General features: G+C 52.6%; 9 protein-coding genes across 9 annotated transcripts in view; 5 read left to right on the forward strand and 4 right to left on the reverse strand.

Moving 5' to 3' along the window:
• Window positions 1-8: 8 nt before the first annotated feature.
• Window positions 9-1,954, reverse strand: ASPZODRAFT_154890 (hypothetical protein; the record flags this gene model as incomplete). The annotated part of the gene is made up of 3 exons (XM_022726146.1): window positions 9-1,580; window positions 1,745-1,867; window positions 1,934-1,954. 3 exons carry the CDS (start codon window positions 1,952-1,954, stop codon window positions 9-11), a joined length of 1,716 nt encoding a protein of 571 aa, XP_022577418.1.
• Window positions 1,955-3,252: 1,298 nt separating this feature from the next.
• On the reverse strand, window positions 3,253-4,575 carry ASPZODRAFT_1236947 (hypothetical protein). The gene is made up of 5 exons (XM_022721370.1): window positions 4,189-4,575; window positions 3,985-4,113; window positions 3,910-3,919; window positions 3,638-3,867; window positions 3,253-3,571 (listed from the first exon to the last, which is right to left on the reverse strand). The coding sequence occupies exons 1-5, from the start codon at window positions 4,395-4,397 to the stop codon at window positions 3,556-3,558; spliced, it is 594 nt and encodes a 197-aa protein (XP_022577419.1). The 5' UTR covers window positions 4,398-4,575; the 3' UTR covers window positions 3,253-3,555.
• A 159-nt stretch (window positions 4,576-4,734) lies between these two features.
• Window positions 4,735-5,822, forward strand: ASPZODRAFT_75209 (hypothetical protein; the record flags this gene model as incomplete). Its single annotated transcript, XM_022730028.1, has 2 exons — window positions 4,735-4,910; window positions 4,970-5,822. The coding sequence occupies 2 exons, from the start codon at window positions 4,735-4,737 to the stop codon at window positions 5,820-5,822; spliced, it is 1,029 nt and encodes a 342-aa protein (XP_022577420.1).
• On the forward strand, window positions 5,777-7,872 carry ASPZODRAFT_161911 (hypothetical protein). The gene is made up of 2 exons (XM_022726547.1): window positions 5,777-6,443; window positions 6,505-7,872. The coding sequence occupies exons 1-2, from the start codon at window positions 6,194-6,196 to the stop codon at window positions 7,752-7,754; spliced, it is 1,500 nt and encodes a 499-aa protein (XP_022577421.1). The 5' UTR covers window positions 5,777-6,193; the 3' UTR covers window positions 7,755-7,872.
• Window positions 7,873-8,013: 141 nt separating this feature from the next.
• ASPZODRAFT_136766 (hypothetical protein) lies at window positions 8,014-9,768 on the reverse strand. Its single transcript, XM_022724129.1, has 4 exons — window positions 9,433-9,768; window positions 8,806-9,318; window positions 8,625-8,750; window positions 8,014-8,560 (listed from the first exon to the last, which is right to left on the reverse strand). The coding sequence occupies exons 1-4, from the start codon at window positions 9,525-9,527 to the stop codon at window positions 8,404-8,406; spliced, it is 891 nt and encodes a 296-aa protein (XP_022577422.1). The 5' UTR covers window positions 9,528-9,768; the 3' UTR covers window positions 8,014-8,403.
• A 187-nt stretch (window positions 9,769-9,955) lies between these two features.
• ASPZODRAFT_104169 (hypothetical protein) lies at window positions 9,956-10,992 on the forward strand (the record flags this gene model as incomplete). The annotated part of the gene is made up of 5 exons (XM_022720853.1): window positions 9,956-10,036; window positions 10,093-10,138; window positions 10,198-10,212; window positions 10,294-10,569; window positions 10,668-10,992. The coding sequence occupies exons 1-5, from the start codon at window positions 10,000-10,002 to the stop codon at window positions 10,990-10,992; spliced, it is 699 nt and encodes a 232-aa protein (XP_022577423.1). The 5' UTR covers window positions 9,956-9,999.
• Window positions 10,993-12,207: 1,215 nt separating this feature from the next.
• ASPZODRAFT_124475 (hypothetical protein) lies at window positions 12,208-12,770 on the forward strand (the record flags this gene model as incomplete). The annotated part of the gene is made up of 2 exons (XM_022721396.1): window positions 12,208-12,512; window positions 12,664-12,770. A coding segment is annotated over one exon (301 nt), but the record flags the coding sequence as incomplete, so codon positions are not given.
• ASPZODRAFT_146484 (hypothetical protein) lies at window positions 12,738-14,304 on the forward strand (the record flags this gene model as incomplete). Its single annotated transcript, XM_022725184.1, has 2 exons — window positions 12,738-13,955; window positions 14,014-14,304. 2 exons carry the CDS (start codon window positions 12,738-12,740, stop codon window positions 14,302-14,304), a joined length of 1,509 nt encoding a protein of 502 aa, XP_022577425.1.
• Window positions 14,305-15,966: 1,662 nt separating this feature from the next.
• Window positions 15,967-16,126, reverse strand: part of ASPZODRAFT_1237540 (hypothetical protein) — a 1,834-nt gene continuing 1,674 nt past the window's right edge. Inside the window, exon 2 of the mRNA XM_022721373.1 lies at window positions 15,967-16,091. The gene's annotated coding sequence lies outside the window, so the exon portion shown is untranslated. The remainder of the gene's footprint in view (window positions 16,092-16,126) is intronic.

Below are 16,126 nucleotides of genomic sequence, written 5' to 3' on the forward strand. Positions count from 1 at the left end.
AACTAACCCTACATGAAGAGAACAATCTCTCCACGCTCGTTCCGCTTCAGCCGCAACGCCCGCCACAGTTCCTTCTCATCGTCATACCAACGGTCACGGTCTTCCCGGTCACCGCCGCGCCCATGCCCGCGACCACGCTCGCGTTCGTAATCTACGAGGTGCGCGTCAGGTTCGCCATCAGGGCCAGCCGAGAGCTCCCGGTGGAACCGCTTCAGGACTTTATTCATCGACAGGCCTCGAGTACTCTCGGGGCCTTTGGTCACAAGCGAGAAGAAGTGAGCCGCGAATTGACGCTGCAAAGCGACCTCGGACGCAGAAGCAGGGTGGTACATGACCATCTGGCGGCCGTCGCCATGCAGGGCAGAGTCCGAGTCGCGCGAGGCCGTCTCGAGGACCTGTTTCTGCCGGCGCGACGGCCGCTCGACGTCCACCTGTGCACTCGGCTTGCGCTTCGATGTCGGGCGTGAATCGGCAGCGGCTGCCTGTCCGTTGCCGGTGCCGCGCACCTTGTGCGACTTCTTGGGCTTGCGTACCTCGAGATGTTGGTCGCTGTCCGAGGAGCCGCGGCGGGTGCGGACGAGCGCGACAGGTTCGCTGCCACCGCCACTGCTGCTCCCGGAGACGACCGAGCCCCCGCCAAACATCGAGGACACAACTCGCTCGGCACGCGACTTCATCGAGATGCCCAGTCCATCGTTGGTAGAGTGTTTCTTCTCATTGCGACGGGTTCGCTTGATGGGCGAGGAAGGTTCCTGGAACCGCCGACGGTCGCGGTTTTCGCGGTGATTTCCGTCCTCGTAATCCTCGTCAAAGGAAGGGGACCGCAGCATGCGGTCCAACCCACCGGTGAGCCCCGAGTGGTTGAGATGTGGCGTGCCGGCGTGGTTCAGCACACTGGATGGCGCATCCATCATCTGCGTATCGTCCTCGTGGTTCATCTCGGCGTCATCAGCATGACCGCGCTTGCGCTTCTTGTCGCTCGTCGTGCCGGACACTCCGGGTTCGGGGGAGTCCTGCTTGTCCTTGCGGCTCCGATCCTTCTTCTTGCTCTTCTTGGGCGCAGGGGTCATGAACTCCGTCGAGACATTGGACACCTCCTTCGAGAACAGAGACGGCTTCACGGGGCCCGCGCCATAGGAGAATCCATTCTCCTCGTAGGCGACATCGTAATCTTTGTCCTCATCGTCAATCCCCGAGTCTACTCGGGTGAGCGCCGCGCTGGCCTGGAACAAGGAGGGGGCATGGTCGACCATCTGCATCTGCTCCACCGAGCCACCAAGCGAGACGCGCGAGGCGTTGGGAGTCTTTTCGTTCACGAGGTAGTCAAAAACGTTGAAAGAGTTGTCCTTCGTGGGCGCTGCGGCAGTCGCTGCTGGCTGGGTGTTGCCCTCTGGGGGACTCGGGGCAGGCGGGAGAACGGGGGCGCGAGTAGGATTGGAACTCTCATCGGGCACATCTTCCACTCGAGGTTGGCGATTGGCGTTTTGCTTGGAATTGTTGTTCTTCCCATTCCGCTGACCCTTGGGAGGCTTCTCTTTATAAAGCGCGCCCTGGTATTTTTGCTCTTCAGACATGCATGACTAGAGCGTCGCAGTCAGTTTTTTTTAAAAAAAAAAAAAAAAAAAAAAAAAAAAAAATCGCCCAATGATATGGGAGAACTAGACGTCACTGCCAGGCATGTCGTGGCAGCACCACAGCGGTCGCGAAGGAAAAGAGAACAAAACTAAACCGGGAACCAACGTACTGTATGCGCTCTGTAATGGGTCCCCTGGAAATGCACCATGCAGTCAATGCAGGTGAATGAGGCTCCCCGACATTGGTTGCGATGCGGATCGAGCTTCTTCTTGGTAAGGACGTCGCCGCAGGCCTATACCACGTTCAATCTCATATTAGCTTGAACACAAATAAAAAACATATTTTCCGATCCACTCACCTCGCATGAGAAAGACACCATGATGACCTTGCTTCACTTCGTTCCTGTCAGGCGGTCGCGCCGAGGATGGTTGGGCTGTCAGCAACGACGGGATCTGCACGCGTCGCTGGGTCCAAGTAATAAGATTTCTCAAAGAAGCGGTATGACTCCGTCAGGTACACAAGCACGTTCCTGCGATCGGTCTGCGACTCTGCGTGTGGCTGGTGGGCATTCAATGCCCAATCACTGCAGGGGGGGGAAGGGAGGGGAGAAAAGCCGCGCCGCGAAAGCTCGTCAACAAGTGGAAATGAAATGCGACAGGGAGATCCAGGCGAACAGGAGCGAACGACGAACGGTTGTGGTCGGCCGAGATGGATGACGACGGACAGAGCGCCTGCTGGATGAGAGTGGGATGTCCTGGTGGTCTGACGGTCCTCTGGTGGGTGTCTCTGTCAAGCTCTCCTTCGCCTTTTCACTGCTTCTTGTTGCCTGCTCTTTCTGGATCTTTTTTTTTATGAAGAACGCACGGGATGCGCTAGTCCTGATCGAGTAGACAACACGCTAGGCTATATTTAGTATAGATGTGATGCCTGACGGGTATGGCAGAAACAGAAGTCTTTCACTGTTGTATGGAGTTGAACTTCTAGTCTTCTAGTATGGATGGGATTTCGAGCAGAAACACAGAGTGGAACAACGGGAAGGATGAGAGGGGAAATGTCGAGAAACGAAAACAAAGGCCCGGGTCGATGGTCTAATTTTACGGTGGCACAGTCAGTCAGTCAGTCAGTCAGTCAGTGTGCGCGTCGGCTGCTGCTGCGATCACAAGCGACACCCATCATCGTCCTCCCGTCATCATAACAGATCCAGGGGGGGGGGGGGGGCGATGCACGGACACGGTCGAGAGTAAACACAAAACACAAATCTGTGAAACATATAGATCTAGGTATCGCGAGATTACAGTTTCCGCGCTGGTTGGCCTGTCAGACGACCTCGTTTCGACTTGTCGCCCAGGGAACCCTTGACCAGGGGGGTTGCTGAGAAGCCACTCATCGTCGAGGGCCGCCCTCCATCAACACCGGGCGCTTCGTGGCTGAGAACAGCGGTAAGAGAAGCGAGAGACTGCGGGTGAGGCATCGAGTATAGAATTTTGAAGACGGTAGAGGGGCTAACACGGTTGAAAAACAACTACTTTCCGGTCATGGTAAAAAGGTCATTTGCGCAGTTCATTTGTACACTTCTCTGTACAATCCTTTGTAGTCCTTGCAGTGTCTCATCGACCACCATTGATCGACGGTCAGCCGCTCTAGTCATAGGAGATTTAGTCTGCAGTATTAAGGGAGATTAGTATCGCTAGTGGGCTGAATGGGTGCATGACTCGAGACCCATCGATACCCTCTGCATCAAGCCATCGCGCGGTAGTCTGTTTCAAGCCAATGGAGTACTCCGTAGACTCAGCTGCCTAGGACTGATACTGAAAAGGGGGAAAGGAAAAGATAGGATTGAGTCGCTCTATAGTACAGCTGAGCCCGCTCGACAGACAACGAACCCGCGTTGACGGTAACGGAACATGCTCTAATATGGACAGAGAAAGAAAAAGTAAAGACTGATGGGAGAAAAGAAGTAAACGGTTCGTTTCAGGTGTATCAACCCCGCGTGGTCCTGAAGTATCTTTAGTAACATGGTACCAAAAAAAAAAAAAATAGTCTCATTGGGTCATCGACTTACGCCTCCTTGGAGATTTCCACATCTGAAGAGATATCCGCTTTGAGCGGCGTTTCCTCCTCCAGGGTGCTGCTCTTGGCGAGAAGATCACCCTTCTTTGCGCCCTCATCTCCACAACCGCAGTCGTAAAAGTCTCCGATATTGTTGCAGTCAAATAGAGGCTTCTTAAGCATCGTGTTGACTTCGTTGTGGATGAAACAGGCCCACCCTGCCGCTGCATTGCGCGACGAGACCTGCGGAGGGTACTTTTTGAGATGTCCTTGGAAGTGGGAGGCGCATTCGCCACTAGCACAAACACGTCAGTCATTGGCTTTTGCAACTCCACCGGCAGTCAGCATCCATTCTCATACCATGGGTAAAGTCGTGAGAACAGGTAGATGAAAGACCGCAGCGTCTCCTGCTGCTCTTCCGTAGGCTCCTCAGGATACCGGGCCATCATGGTATGGAGGAATTTCCAGGTAGAACGACCGAGCTCGGCTCTAAAACAATCAGGCGACTTGTCAGTACGAATCTCGTAAGAAAGAAAGAGAAAAAAAAAAGAACAAGGATTGTACTTTGCCGTCTCATTCCCTAGCTTTGGCATCACCACCTCCCCCTTCAACATGTCTTCCTTGACCAGGCTCGGTGCCGATTTATCAATATGCCCCGGGGCACGCACAGCCGGGCTCGGCGGGCCATTCGGCTGGATGAACAGGATGAAAAGGAGGAAGATGGCGATCGCACCAGCGGCAAAGATACGCCGAGTCAGTTGGCGGTTCGCCATGGTTGGTTAACTTGACTGTACCAGACAGATCACCGGATTTCTGAACGTGGAACAACCTCAAGGAAAGGTCAAGAGATAAAGAGCGAATGCAACCCGGTGGCGAGCTGAGGTCTATCAAGTCAATTAGTTTCAAAACTCGAAGCTTCCCCCAGCTCCCTGACAAAGGCCAGATTCAGATTGAGGGGCACACCACGTGTTACACGGTCACATGATGCAGATTTATACTGGTCATGTGACTGGATTACGGTTTTGAACTAGCGCGTCGCCGTTTAGATGCTCGACCTCTTTCACAGTTCATGGAAGGATTCCTCTTGTCTTCAACCATCGGTCTCTCGCCATGGCATCTCTACGAACATCTGTCGTCCACAGTGTGTTCCGGACCAGGTCTCCCCTGCTGCGGTGCCAGCAGCGACGCTGGGCGCAGGTCCACGATGTCCGCTTCCTCGCTACACACCACGATCCCAACCATGTGCTGGACAAGTATAAGAACAAACTGTCCCAGAAGGCTCAGGCGTAGGTTCAATCACTTTGTTAAAGTGGTTGTCGTCACACTTGGACTGACGAGTCTCCAGAGAAGGACATGAGTCGATCGACTCCTTGAAAAATGCGTACAAGGACAAAATCCAAGATCTCCGCCTCAAAGCGTCCACCGACATGACCCCAGAGACACCTGCTCCGTCCTCCGCGGCGACGGCAACGACGACAGCCCCCCCTCCTCCATCGCAACCGCAGGCACAAGCGCAATCTCCCAAGATCCCCTCTAGCGACGGGACTGGTATCAAACCGCTCAGCTCGTACCTCAATGTGGACAAGGTCCGCGCCCTGCCGCCAAAGGAGATCGAAGCCCTCTGGCGTCTCCGCCACGCCAACAACGGGAATTCCATCTGTGCCTGCATCCCGGTGGAGACATACCAGCGTCTGGCGGCCGCGGCGCGCAACAACCCGCAATTCATCCTCCCACTGCCCCGCCAGCCGAGCGAGGGACAGTTACCGGAGGGCACAGCCGAGGCCGAAGCGCAGACGGGCGCCGACATCCACTTCCTCCAATGGGCATTCCACCCCCCCGCTGGGGCTGAGCATCAACCCCCAGTCCCCGGCACGCTCAACACCCACACCTCGACCATCATCTTCACCCAGCTGGCGGCGTTCAAGCTGCACGGCTCGTTCGCTCAACCGCACACGACCATCACTCACCACCTGGACCTGGCGGACGACAAGGGGCTGGTCCTCATGCACGGGCAGGTGGTTCCGGATTCGGGCGTGTCGATTGCCGAGGCGAGCTGGCTCGTCAGCTGTGTACAGCGCTTCTACGACTTTGACGGGCAGGCGAGTGGGCGCAAGGGCGAACTTGTCCGCATGTTCACCCAGGGCGATGTCGAGGGGTTCAAGATTGAGGAATTGATGGATGAAGCGGAGAGAGTGTAACCTTCCTCTCTTTCATGACTTTCTCGGTGTATTATACATGTGTGTAGGATATATAGATGTGACAAGATACAGACTTTGATTGATAGGGGAGAAGAGAGAGAATAGAGGAAAAGTGAGACAAGGAGACAAGGATACATTATATCATATAACTGAATGGTGACCCAGCCAGCCTATAACCATGGTTCACAATGATATAATATACTGTCCGCCCTACCAATCCACGTAGTTGCCTAGCATATCTACTTCTAGGTGCTCTATTCACTGCAACTGCCAAGATTAATTACTTTTACATCTATTCCATTCTCTTTCTAGAATCTCTCCCTATCACTTTGTTTTGGCAACCCCTCTGCTTACCTATCTACAGCCTCAAGATGAGTGCTCAGAGCCCCTCCGCCACGTCGAAAGAGATCCTGCTGGTATCTCCTGTATCACCCATCACTGGTACCCTCTCTGCCGGAATGAAACGAAAGATAGTGCCGTCCCTAGAGTCCGCCCAAAGCCGCAAGATCACGATTATTGCACCTGAAGGGATCTTTGCATCAGAGGATAGGATCTCTATCAATGCATCTCCCATTTTCGCGGCAGCCAGAAGGTTATTCCCAACTGGCGAGGCCTATATCGGTAAGAGAGAGATCGAAACCCAGCTCTTTACCTTTGTTAAGTAGTGCCTCCTGTTTCCTAGAGCAACGAGTGTCCCTGAAGGCATCGCATGCGCACCCCGATCCGTCCCCTCCATGGCGAACACATGTCGACGTGCCGCCCTCTCGAGACATCGTCCTACCGTTTGATTTGACGCGCAATCCTGAAGCATACAGCAATCCTGAAAACCAAGAACTCCTAATGCAGGTATTCCGCGACTGTATCGCGCTTTCCTTCGGCCGGGGAATTCTCATCTTTCAGCTCCTGGCTCTCCCCCCTCGCCCATGGCCCCAGAAAATCGCCGGCGCTCCCTGTTATCTCACAGATGTCGAATTTGACTGGGGTCCAGTCGCGCCGTTGGATCGACGAAGCATGTCGAGGATTTTCCTCGAAGACAATGAGGATTACCGCGATGATAGCAGCAAAGCCAATACCCTCTTCGATCATCTGATCTCATGGTTCGAAGAAGCAGAGATATCCATCACCGAGCTGATGTACTGGGACAACCAGGTGGTTATTGTCCTGGAAGATGAGCGTACTGACCTAACCAAAGTCCCCAAGTCTATCGCTTGCTGCCTATGCTACTATCTCTTGGAAAGCGAGATGCATCGCCCAAGACATGTTTCTGCGCTCCGCCGTGTAGACATACCGGTTGAAGGAGGGATAGACGACAGCGCTTACTGCCCGCTCCGGCCTGGGGTGATGCTCGGGTCTGGAGGGATGCTCACCTCCTCTGGAGTCCTAGTGAAAGACAGGCTAGGCAATCAATATCTAACTGTGGCCTCTCATGGTCTTCCCGAGGGAGCTAAAGTCTTGCAGCCGAGCAATGAGGGCCGCGAGATTGGCGAACTCGTCATGGAGATCCCTCACACAGATGTGGGTTTGGTAAAGCTCCACGATGGTGAGAATTACATCAACGAGACCTTCGAGAACACGCTAAAGCTCCGTCAATTCAAACGCGAGAGAGAAATCCGAGGCGGTGATCCGATCGCCATGAACACCCCCTTCACCGGATACATGGAAGGGGTTGCCGGTCTTCCTGGCCGGATACGCATGCAAGCGAACGACAATCCCTTCAAGCCACGCCGACCCTGGGTTCCATGCAGATGGGACTACTTCGGTCAAAACTCCCATCACCACCTCAATAACGGCATGTGTGGCTCTCCTATATACGATCAAGAGGGCCGTGTGGTCAGTTTCTTCCGGTATGCGCCCAAGAGCGGATATTTCCTGGACTATGTCTGGTCCATCTCTGCGGAGGTTCTTCTTGAAAAGGGATATACAGTGGTTTAGCCAACAGAGATATGGTTCGCATGATCCCTAAGCGCAAGACATGAATTAAAAGAGGAGCTGGGTCTTATATAGAAACAAATTAGATGAACAATAGCCTATGATTGATGAACTTGGCAAGAAAGTAGAGAGCGAGACTAGTCACAGGTGTCTATATAGAGAAGCATCAATTGAGTAGACTTCAGACCTCTAGTCAGCAGTAGTTGTCGATATATAAATAAATTAACTCAGCTACAATATTCACTGGTATCCTAAATCTTAACCAGTGACTCCAATTATCATTCTCAGAAAATATAGATAATTCCTAATTACTCGCCATAAATATCCAGCTAACAACAAATCCTATACAGAAACAAAAGGGATATACAACTTGGAAAACCGGCAAAAGGAAAAGAGAAAAAAAAGAAGAAAAAAACAAAAAAGAAAGGAAATCAGAGCTGATTCGGTTCTACCTGTACCGACACCGAATAACATGGTCGTAAGACCCGACCATCGACACCGTCTCCGATTCTGCATCGCAGAGATATTAACATTATGTGTGTAAGGGATTCTCTATGCGCGATATCAAATCCATGGGGAACTGATTTACAGAAGGAATCTTCTGTCGAACCGCAGGATAACCCAGCGGCCAGGGTTTGTTGACTGGCAAGGTTCATTGCTCGCTGATGACTTCTTCCATGATGAACGAATGGATATGTTCGAAGTAGCCTGGTTCGGCAACGCTGTCGTTGTGGCCGCCGTTGGGGAGTGTGCGCCAGAATTTGCGTTGTGCCTTGCACACGGCGAATAGCTGGGTCATATGCGATGGTCTGCCATACATCAGTATTCTACACGTCACGATGATTTAAGGGAGAAAAAAAAGTATAAACTCACGGGACAATTTCGTCCTTTAGCCCGCTCAGGAAAAGAACGGGTACATCTGAGATCTTGGGTAGGATGTCCTCGCTCGTCCAGTACTGGTGACAGAGACGAGCCAGATAGCGAGCCGGGGGGAAGACACTGGCGAGGGTTAGTTTTCAGGGCAATCAATCACAGAAACGAACTGAAAGCATACGTGGGAATTAGTTTGCGGATACTGAGGAAGGTATTCTCAAGGATGAGACCGGCAATATCGCCGCGGCCCTCATTCTTCGCCACAAGATTGATGGCGACAGCACCGCCGAGACTCTGTCCGTACACCACAATCTTCGAGTCTCGCGTCTCAGCACGCTGGCGGATATAGTCCAATCCCGTCTGGGCGTCAATCTTCAGGCCGGCCTCGTCAGGGGTGCCAGTCGACAAGCCGTACCCACGATACTCGAGCATGAGGACATGGCAACCAAGGATTTCCATCAGGACCTTGGCAATTGGGATGCGGTGACCGATATTGCCCGCGTTACCGTGGAACATGAGCACCGTCACGGGAGGTCCCAACCGTTTCGTCTCCGGCCGCAGCAACAGGGCGTTCAACGACTCGCCATCAGGGGTTGGAATCTGCAGGTCTTCGTAGTCGGAGATCCCGAACTGGCGCGGTTTCGGGACATTCGTGCGAGCGTCCACGGGGACGTTTCGTGGATAGATGAGTTCACTGTGTTGGGGCACGTGGTCAGCTATTTCCCCAGCAGCGAGATTACCATGGCTCTAGGAGCTCTCCCCCCCCCTCTTCCCCCTTCTCCCCCGGGAAAGAAAACAAACCACATACTTCTGCTTAAAGTACAACAGCCCGCTCGCCACCACGGCCAGCCCAGACGAGGCAATCACTGGAAGTCGCAGGAACTGCACGGCGCTGTTGGCCATGGTCGTAATACTCCATGCCGGTGGGGGCGGCGGCGACTCGGACATGACGCCAGAGGGATCGTCCTGGGAGGGGAGGGATGGAGTGGCAGAGGGAGGAGGGCCCAGTGTATCTCTTAACGGAGCCGAAATCTCAACATAAACCAGTCTGAGCCATACGGCAAGATCCAATGACGAGTAGCAGGATGGCAGTTGTTGTCTCCTAAGTGGAGGGTGGTTTCAATGTTAATCTATCTGTCTTTCTGGCTCAGGAGGTCTGCGGGGGAGACAGCTCAGAGGGCAGCAGCCAATGGGGGCGGCTTTTGTCGCTGCCGCCCGGCAGAACCCGCAGAGCTGCAACGCGTTGTCTCTGCCTGAAGCTTCTCGTATCCACCACTGCGTTCCTGCTACTCTCCCAACCTCGTTACTACAGTTGCATCTCCTAAAATCATCGGTTCTATTGGATTGGTTTAGTGCTGCCTTCATTGAAATCACCATGGTTGGCCACGGCGTCACGGGGGTGCTGGGAGAAGGTCTGTCAGGCCAGTTACAGTCCGTCACCGCCGGATCTCGCTGACACTGAGAACAGATGGAATCCACGTTGATATGAACCACCTGAAGAAGGGTGAAGTCAAGTGAGTCTAGATCTAGTATATATGTTTTCTATAATCCTAGCCCTGCTGACAAGTCCAAGCCTAGGAACCTCGATGTGCGTTGCGACGTCCCCGGGACGGATATCCGAGACGGACGATATACCCTAGGGAAAAAGAAGGTTACTGACACGAGATAGTATGGCCATCAACTTCAAGGATGGCGTCATCCTTGGAGCCGACAGCCGCACCACAACTGGCGCCTATATCGCAAACCGAGTGACCGACAAACTGACGCAGGTGCACGACACCATCTGGTGCTGTCGGTCGGGCTCTGCTGCCGATACCCAGGCGGTGGCCGACATTGTCTCATACCATCTCAACATGTACGGCATTCAGAACAACGAGGCTCCGACCACGCAGGTGGCTGCGGCGCTGTTTCAGGAGCTGTGCTATGAAAACAAGGACGCATTGAGGTAAGTCTAAGCTATCAAGGGGTTATATATATATATATATATATATATATATATGCAATCGAAATCGGATTATAGGACTGACTGATTTCTGTGCTAAGCGCTGGAATTATCATTGCCGGGTACGACAAACGACACGGCGGTCAGGTCTATTCCATCCCCTTAGGCGGGTCCCTGCACAAACAGGCGTACGCCATCGGCGGCTCGGGCTCGACTTACATCTATGGATACTGCGACGCGCACTGGCAGGAAGGAATGACGGAGGAGGAAGGCGTCAACTTTGTCCGCAATGCGCTGTCGGAGGCGATCAAGTGGGATGGCAGCTCTGGCGGCGTGATCCGGATGGTGGTGCTGACGGCCAAGGGCGCCGTGCGGCATCTGTACCTGCCCGATACTGGCTATACGGGCCCCGGGGTGACCCGGTAATGAGTCGAGATGAACCTTACATGACCTGCGTTTGCTTCCTGCCTTGCAGTCCTCTAATTTGTAGCATTCGTAGCTATTACTGCTCCTAGGGTATACTTGCTATGTAGTAGTAACCAGTTCTAGGATTAGCAACAGCACGGTTACCTAATAGTTACCTAGGTAGTTAACTAGGTAGTATAAGTTTGGAGTAAGCTCTGAGCTTACCTGGTATTAAGTTTTCAGTAGTTCTCTGTAGCAGAGCTATTCGGTAAAATGTCGGGGCTGCCATGCTATTTCCATAGTTATATTTAACTATTTATGAACTATTAATCTCTAAATCACTAGTCACCTAGTTAGTTAACTAATAACTAATCAGTTAGTAACTAACTAAGGCTTTCCATGTAGCTTATGTAAAGAGGTACGGGGTCTTCCATAAGGTATACCTTAGTAAGTACTAGGTATTGACAGGCCCTGTAATATGGTTTTGTAATTTACAACCAACGGCGGAATCATTGCCGTCGTCGCTGCCACCTGCGCTACGGGTGCTCTCTGATTGGCCAGAAGTCACCATTGATCTGGGTGAGACCACCTGCAATACAGCTCCGTACACCAGAAATACTACCTCTAGCCTTTAGGTAAGGTACTAAGCAGATACTCCTTACCACCCCACAGCTCGTCTATCTGGATCTTCTCTAACTGACTGTCTTGCAAATTGTCGCTAGTCAGTCAGTCAACCGTCGAGTGGTGGGAGTGCAATATCGTTGTGCTTTCGTTGTTTATCGCGGCGAACCAACTGCGGACGTGCTACTGGGTCCTATAGTTTGCCCTATCAGTGTACAAAAGTACCTAGAGAACATCCAGCTTCTGACTGGTCGCCAGTCACTGTCGTCATACGCTGCACCGACACCAGCAGATCTTCGACACAGCCGTCAAACAGGTATTCGATAGGAAAACATCCCATCATTATTGCCATAATCCTGGTCATCAGCATCCTACATACCCCAGCTGTACGGAGTCTTCCGTACGGAGTAAGACGTCGTCGTGTCCTGCTGCTGGCTCGAACCTGACGTTTCAGATCTATCTTGCTCTCTCTCCCTCCGCATCCCGTATCTCAGTCCTTTGACAGCCTCCAATCCCCTCAGTTCCCCCTCGAACCAGTGTTTCACGCGTGAAACCTTTACTCTCAGTCTCTAGTCGACTAGTCAGACACTGTCAGTACCTGCCAGTTTTTTTCCAGCCTCACTGCCTCGCCTCTTCCGATCCTCGCTCGACTCCACCTCTGCCGCCACTACCACCTGTCTTCTTCTGCCACAAGAGTACTATTCTTCCTTTTTCTTCTTCTTTTGCTTTTTCTTTTTCTTTTTTGCTCTTCTTTTTGCCCATCTGTACCCCCTTTCTTTCCTCTCTATCAGAAGAAAGAATCCCCTTCCATCCTCGCCATGCACTGTGCTCTCGCCAGTCGTCGCCTGTGATTGTGTGCCACTTGGTTGGAGCTGACCGCCCGCCGCCCACACGTCTCGCCCGTCATCGAACCTGATCTGGTACCCCATCCATGCCCCTCCCTCCTCTCTCCACTGCCATGCCATTCTCTCCCTCCCTCCCTCTTCCTCTTCCTCTTGACTGTCCTGTCTTCTTTCTTCTCTCGTCCTCATTCTTCTCCAAATTGCCTCGCCTTCGCTGACCGCCGCCCAGTGCCTTTTCTGATCTAGTCAAGCCGCAGTCCTCTCGCGTCTCACCATCATCCTTCTCGCTCGCTCAGACTGGACATGGGATCTGTCGTTCTTAATCAAGTGCGGTCGGATTTAGTCTATAGCTCTTACACCCCCACCATGCTGGGCGGCGCGGTCAATAATACAAGTCAATCAACAACTCCCTCCGATTCCGTGTACCGTCCCTCAGCTTCGTCAACAACCACCACAACCCCCACCACAACCTCCTTCACGGCCCCGCCGTCTACCGCTCAGTTGGCCTCCCAACCGTCGAATTATGTGCCTGCCTATGTTGACGCGCCAGTCTCCCAATCTCACCACCATCATCCCCACTACCATCAACATCAGTCTTCCTCCTCTTCCTTAAGGCAGACTTCCCATCCGTCATCGATGACCTCCTCCGCCCCCGCCCCCGCCGCTGTCGCCGCCGCCCCCGCCAGCCAGGCCAACTCGCCCGACTCCCCTCGATTACAACCCACCTTCCGCTCTTTCCGATCCCTCGGCGGCTCCGAGGCCACTTCTCCTAGCCGTATCAAAGTCCGCGATCTGTCACACATTCAGAGTTTTGCCAGCGAGGAGTTCTTGTCTGCCGCCCACCCCCCGCAGAGCCCATGGGCCCAGGAACGCCAGTATGAGATCAGCTCCATGCCCGTCCCCGACATCATCGAGATGGTCGCCGGTCTGCTCACCAAGATCACGGCCACCAACGATATCCATCACGAACATGTCCACCGTAATATCCCGCCGCCGGACGGTACCGCTACCCTGAGCCCACAGGCAACAAGCGTCCTCGCCTTCCACGGCAAGAATGTCCCCAGCATCACCATCCTGAGCTATTTGACTCGTATCCACAAGTACTGCCCCACCACCTATGAGGTCTTCCTCAGTCTGCTCGTCTACTTTGATCGTATGACGGAGATGGTCAACCGCGGTCACCTCGAGCGTCTACGCCGCCGCGCCCACCGACCTGCCACTGCCCCCAGCGGTTCCGCATCCCCGGCCATCCGACCCGCGCCCACATCCTCCGCCTCTTCACTGTCATCCTCTTCATCCTCACCCTCACCTTCGTCGGCCTCCATGGTAACCCCACCCCTCTCCTCCACCGATCGCCCCGGTTCAGCGACCAGTTACCCTGCCTCTCTCGAGGATGACGATAGTCTCTCGCATTTCTTCGTCGTCGACAGTTTCAACATTCACCGCTTGGTCATCGCCGGCGTCACCTGCGCGAGCAAATTCTTCTCGGACGTCTTCTACACCAATTCGCGATACGCAAAGGTGGGCCTTTTCTTCTCTGGTAACCTTGTATCCTTTTTTTTTTCTAATTCCTCTGCAGGTCGGAGGTCTCCCCTTGGTCGAACTGAACCATCTCGAACTACAGTTTCTCCTATTGAACGATTTCCGACTCGCGGTTCCCGTCGAAGAACTGGAAGCCTACGGGACCATGCTGGTCGAGTTTTATGCGCGCGAGATCGTCGCCCAGCAACAGCACCAGCAGCAGCTGGTAGCGGCCCCCATCCCCGTGAATCCGTCCATGGTCAACGACTCGTCGGAGGGCATGTACATGCGTCGGGATAAACCCCAGTCCGATCCGGCCCAGGTACAACAGACACCCACGCCGCCGTGATCTGATTCCTCTCCTCACTGGCCACCTGTATCATCCCCCCCTTTTCTTTTCGGACTGTCTCCCGTACATACCTACCCTACTTACCACACCTACCTACCTAACTAACCTGCCTATTCCTCCTGTAACGACGCCTCCGTGAATAATAGATTGCGTTTTTCCTCCTTTTCTGCTGCTGCTTCCGCAGTGAATACCGATACCTCTCTATTGTGATATGCAAGCAGCCGTGTTTTTCTTTTTTTTTTTTTTTTCCGCTAATTTTTCTACTCTACTTTGCTACTCTCCTACATGGACGGCGTTCAACGGTTTCCTTTCTTAAACCATCTCAATATTCTCTTTTCCCTCCCACTTTTCTCAGGAGTACATGAAATCGAGGTCTTTTTACAACCCCTCCCGATATAGGCTTCTAGTGTGGTACTCTACATTTTCGCTCTTCTTTTATTTTTCTTGCATAGGAGGTAGTCTCGATAATACACTCTACTTAGGCATACCCCTCAAACTAACCCACTCATTGAGTCATAGTAAAATTGAATACAATTCGAAGCTCGAGCCAGAATTTAGAATCAGAGTAGGGTAAAAGATCGGCCTCCGTCAGAGTAATGATGCGGCCGAGCGCACAGACCACATCTAATATCCACTCCATCAGCTGCATAGTGCATACAACCACTTCATACCAACTATGTCGAGACTATAAAGTGACAATCAGCATGGGCAAACTAGGCGAGAGCTAGACAAAATACTTACCTGGTGTTGAGAAAACACTCTCCAACAATGGCACGACGGTGCCCGTCTCCTATACATGTTAGCAAGCTAAAGACCTACCTTGGCCCACCATCCCTAATACATATTAGCAGGCTTCAGACAAGATACTCAAGAAAGAAGACTTCCCTGGTGTTTATAAATCACGCTCCAACACTGGCACGACGGTGCCCGTCTCCTATAGACATTAACAAGCTAAAGACCTACCTTGGCCCACCACCCGCCCTGATACATTTAGCAGATTTCAGACAAGATACTGAAAACAGATAAGCTACTTACCTGTGTTTAGAGAACACACTCCAACAATGGCACGACGGCGCCCTCCTCCTATACACGTCAGCCCATAACCAGGGAGAAGAAAAGCTTACCTTGGATTGATGTGGGTGCGGACAGGCTACCTGTGAGGGACTACGACTTATACTTGTCCGAAGACAGAAGCGTCATTACCCCGGAGTATCGGGAACCCTACACCAAGATAGGTCTGAACCGCATGCAAGCAGGCCCTGCGAAGGACTACGACTTGTACCATCGGAAGATGGAAGCGTCATTACCCCGGGTGACTGGGAACCTTTCTCCAGTGTCTCCTAGACTTGCAAGCAGGCGCCCCGGGAAGGAATACGACTTATACCATACCCTGATGGAAGCGTGATTACCCTTGGTGACTGGGAACCTTCTCAGGTGTCCTAGACATGTCAGCCGTTGCCTTTCCTCAAAGGAGAACAGGGAGATGTACCTCTTTCGGTGTGCCGTGGCGCCACCATGTTCTATCCGAGGACAAACGCCTGCATCTGTTGCCTATTAGCAGTACCTGGTGACCCCCGCCCCCACGAGGATCACCCGGCAGACCAATGGAAGAAAGAAAAGAAAAGAAAAGAAAAGAAACCCAGGCCACATTGTCCCAACAACAGGAATGACAATGGGAAGACAAAAAAAAGAGTGTGCAACAACAGAAATCCGCTTCTCGCGGGAGATTCTTTAGGATGATTTTTTGATAATCAAATTTTTTTGTGTTTTTTTTTTTTTTTTTTTTGTTTTTTTTTCTTTTGGGTCTACATATATATACCTA

This window comes from Penicilliopsis zonata (assembly GCF_001890105.1).
Source record: "Penicilliopsis zonata CBS 506.65 unplaced genomic scaffold ASPZOscaffold_22, whole genome shotgun sequence".
Lineage (NCBI taxonomy): Eukaryota > Fungi > Ascomycota > Eurotiomycetes > Eurotiales > Aspergillaceae > Penicilliopsis > Penicilliopsis zonata.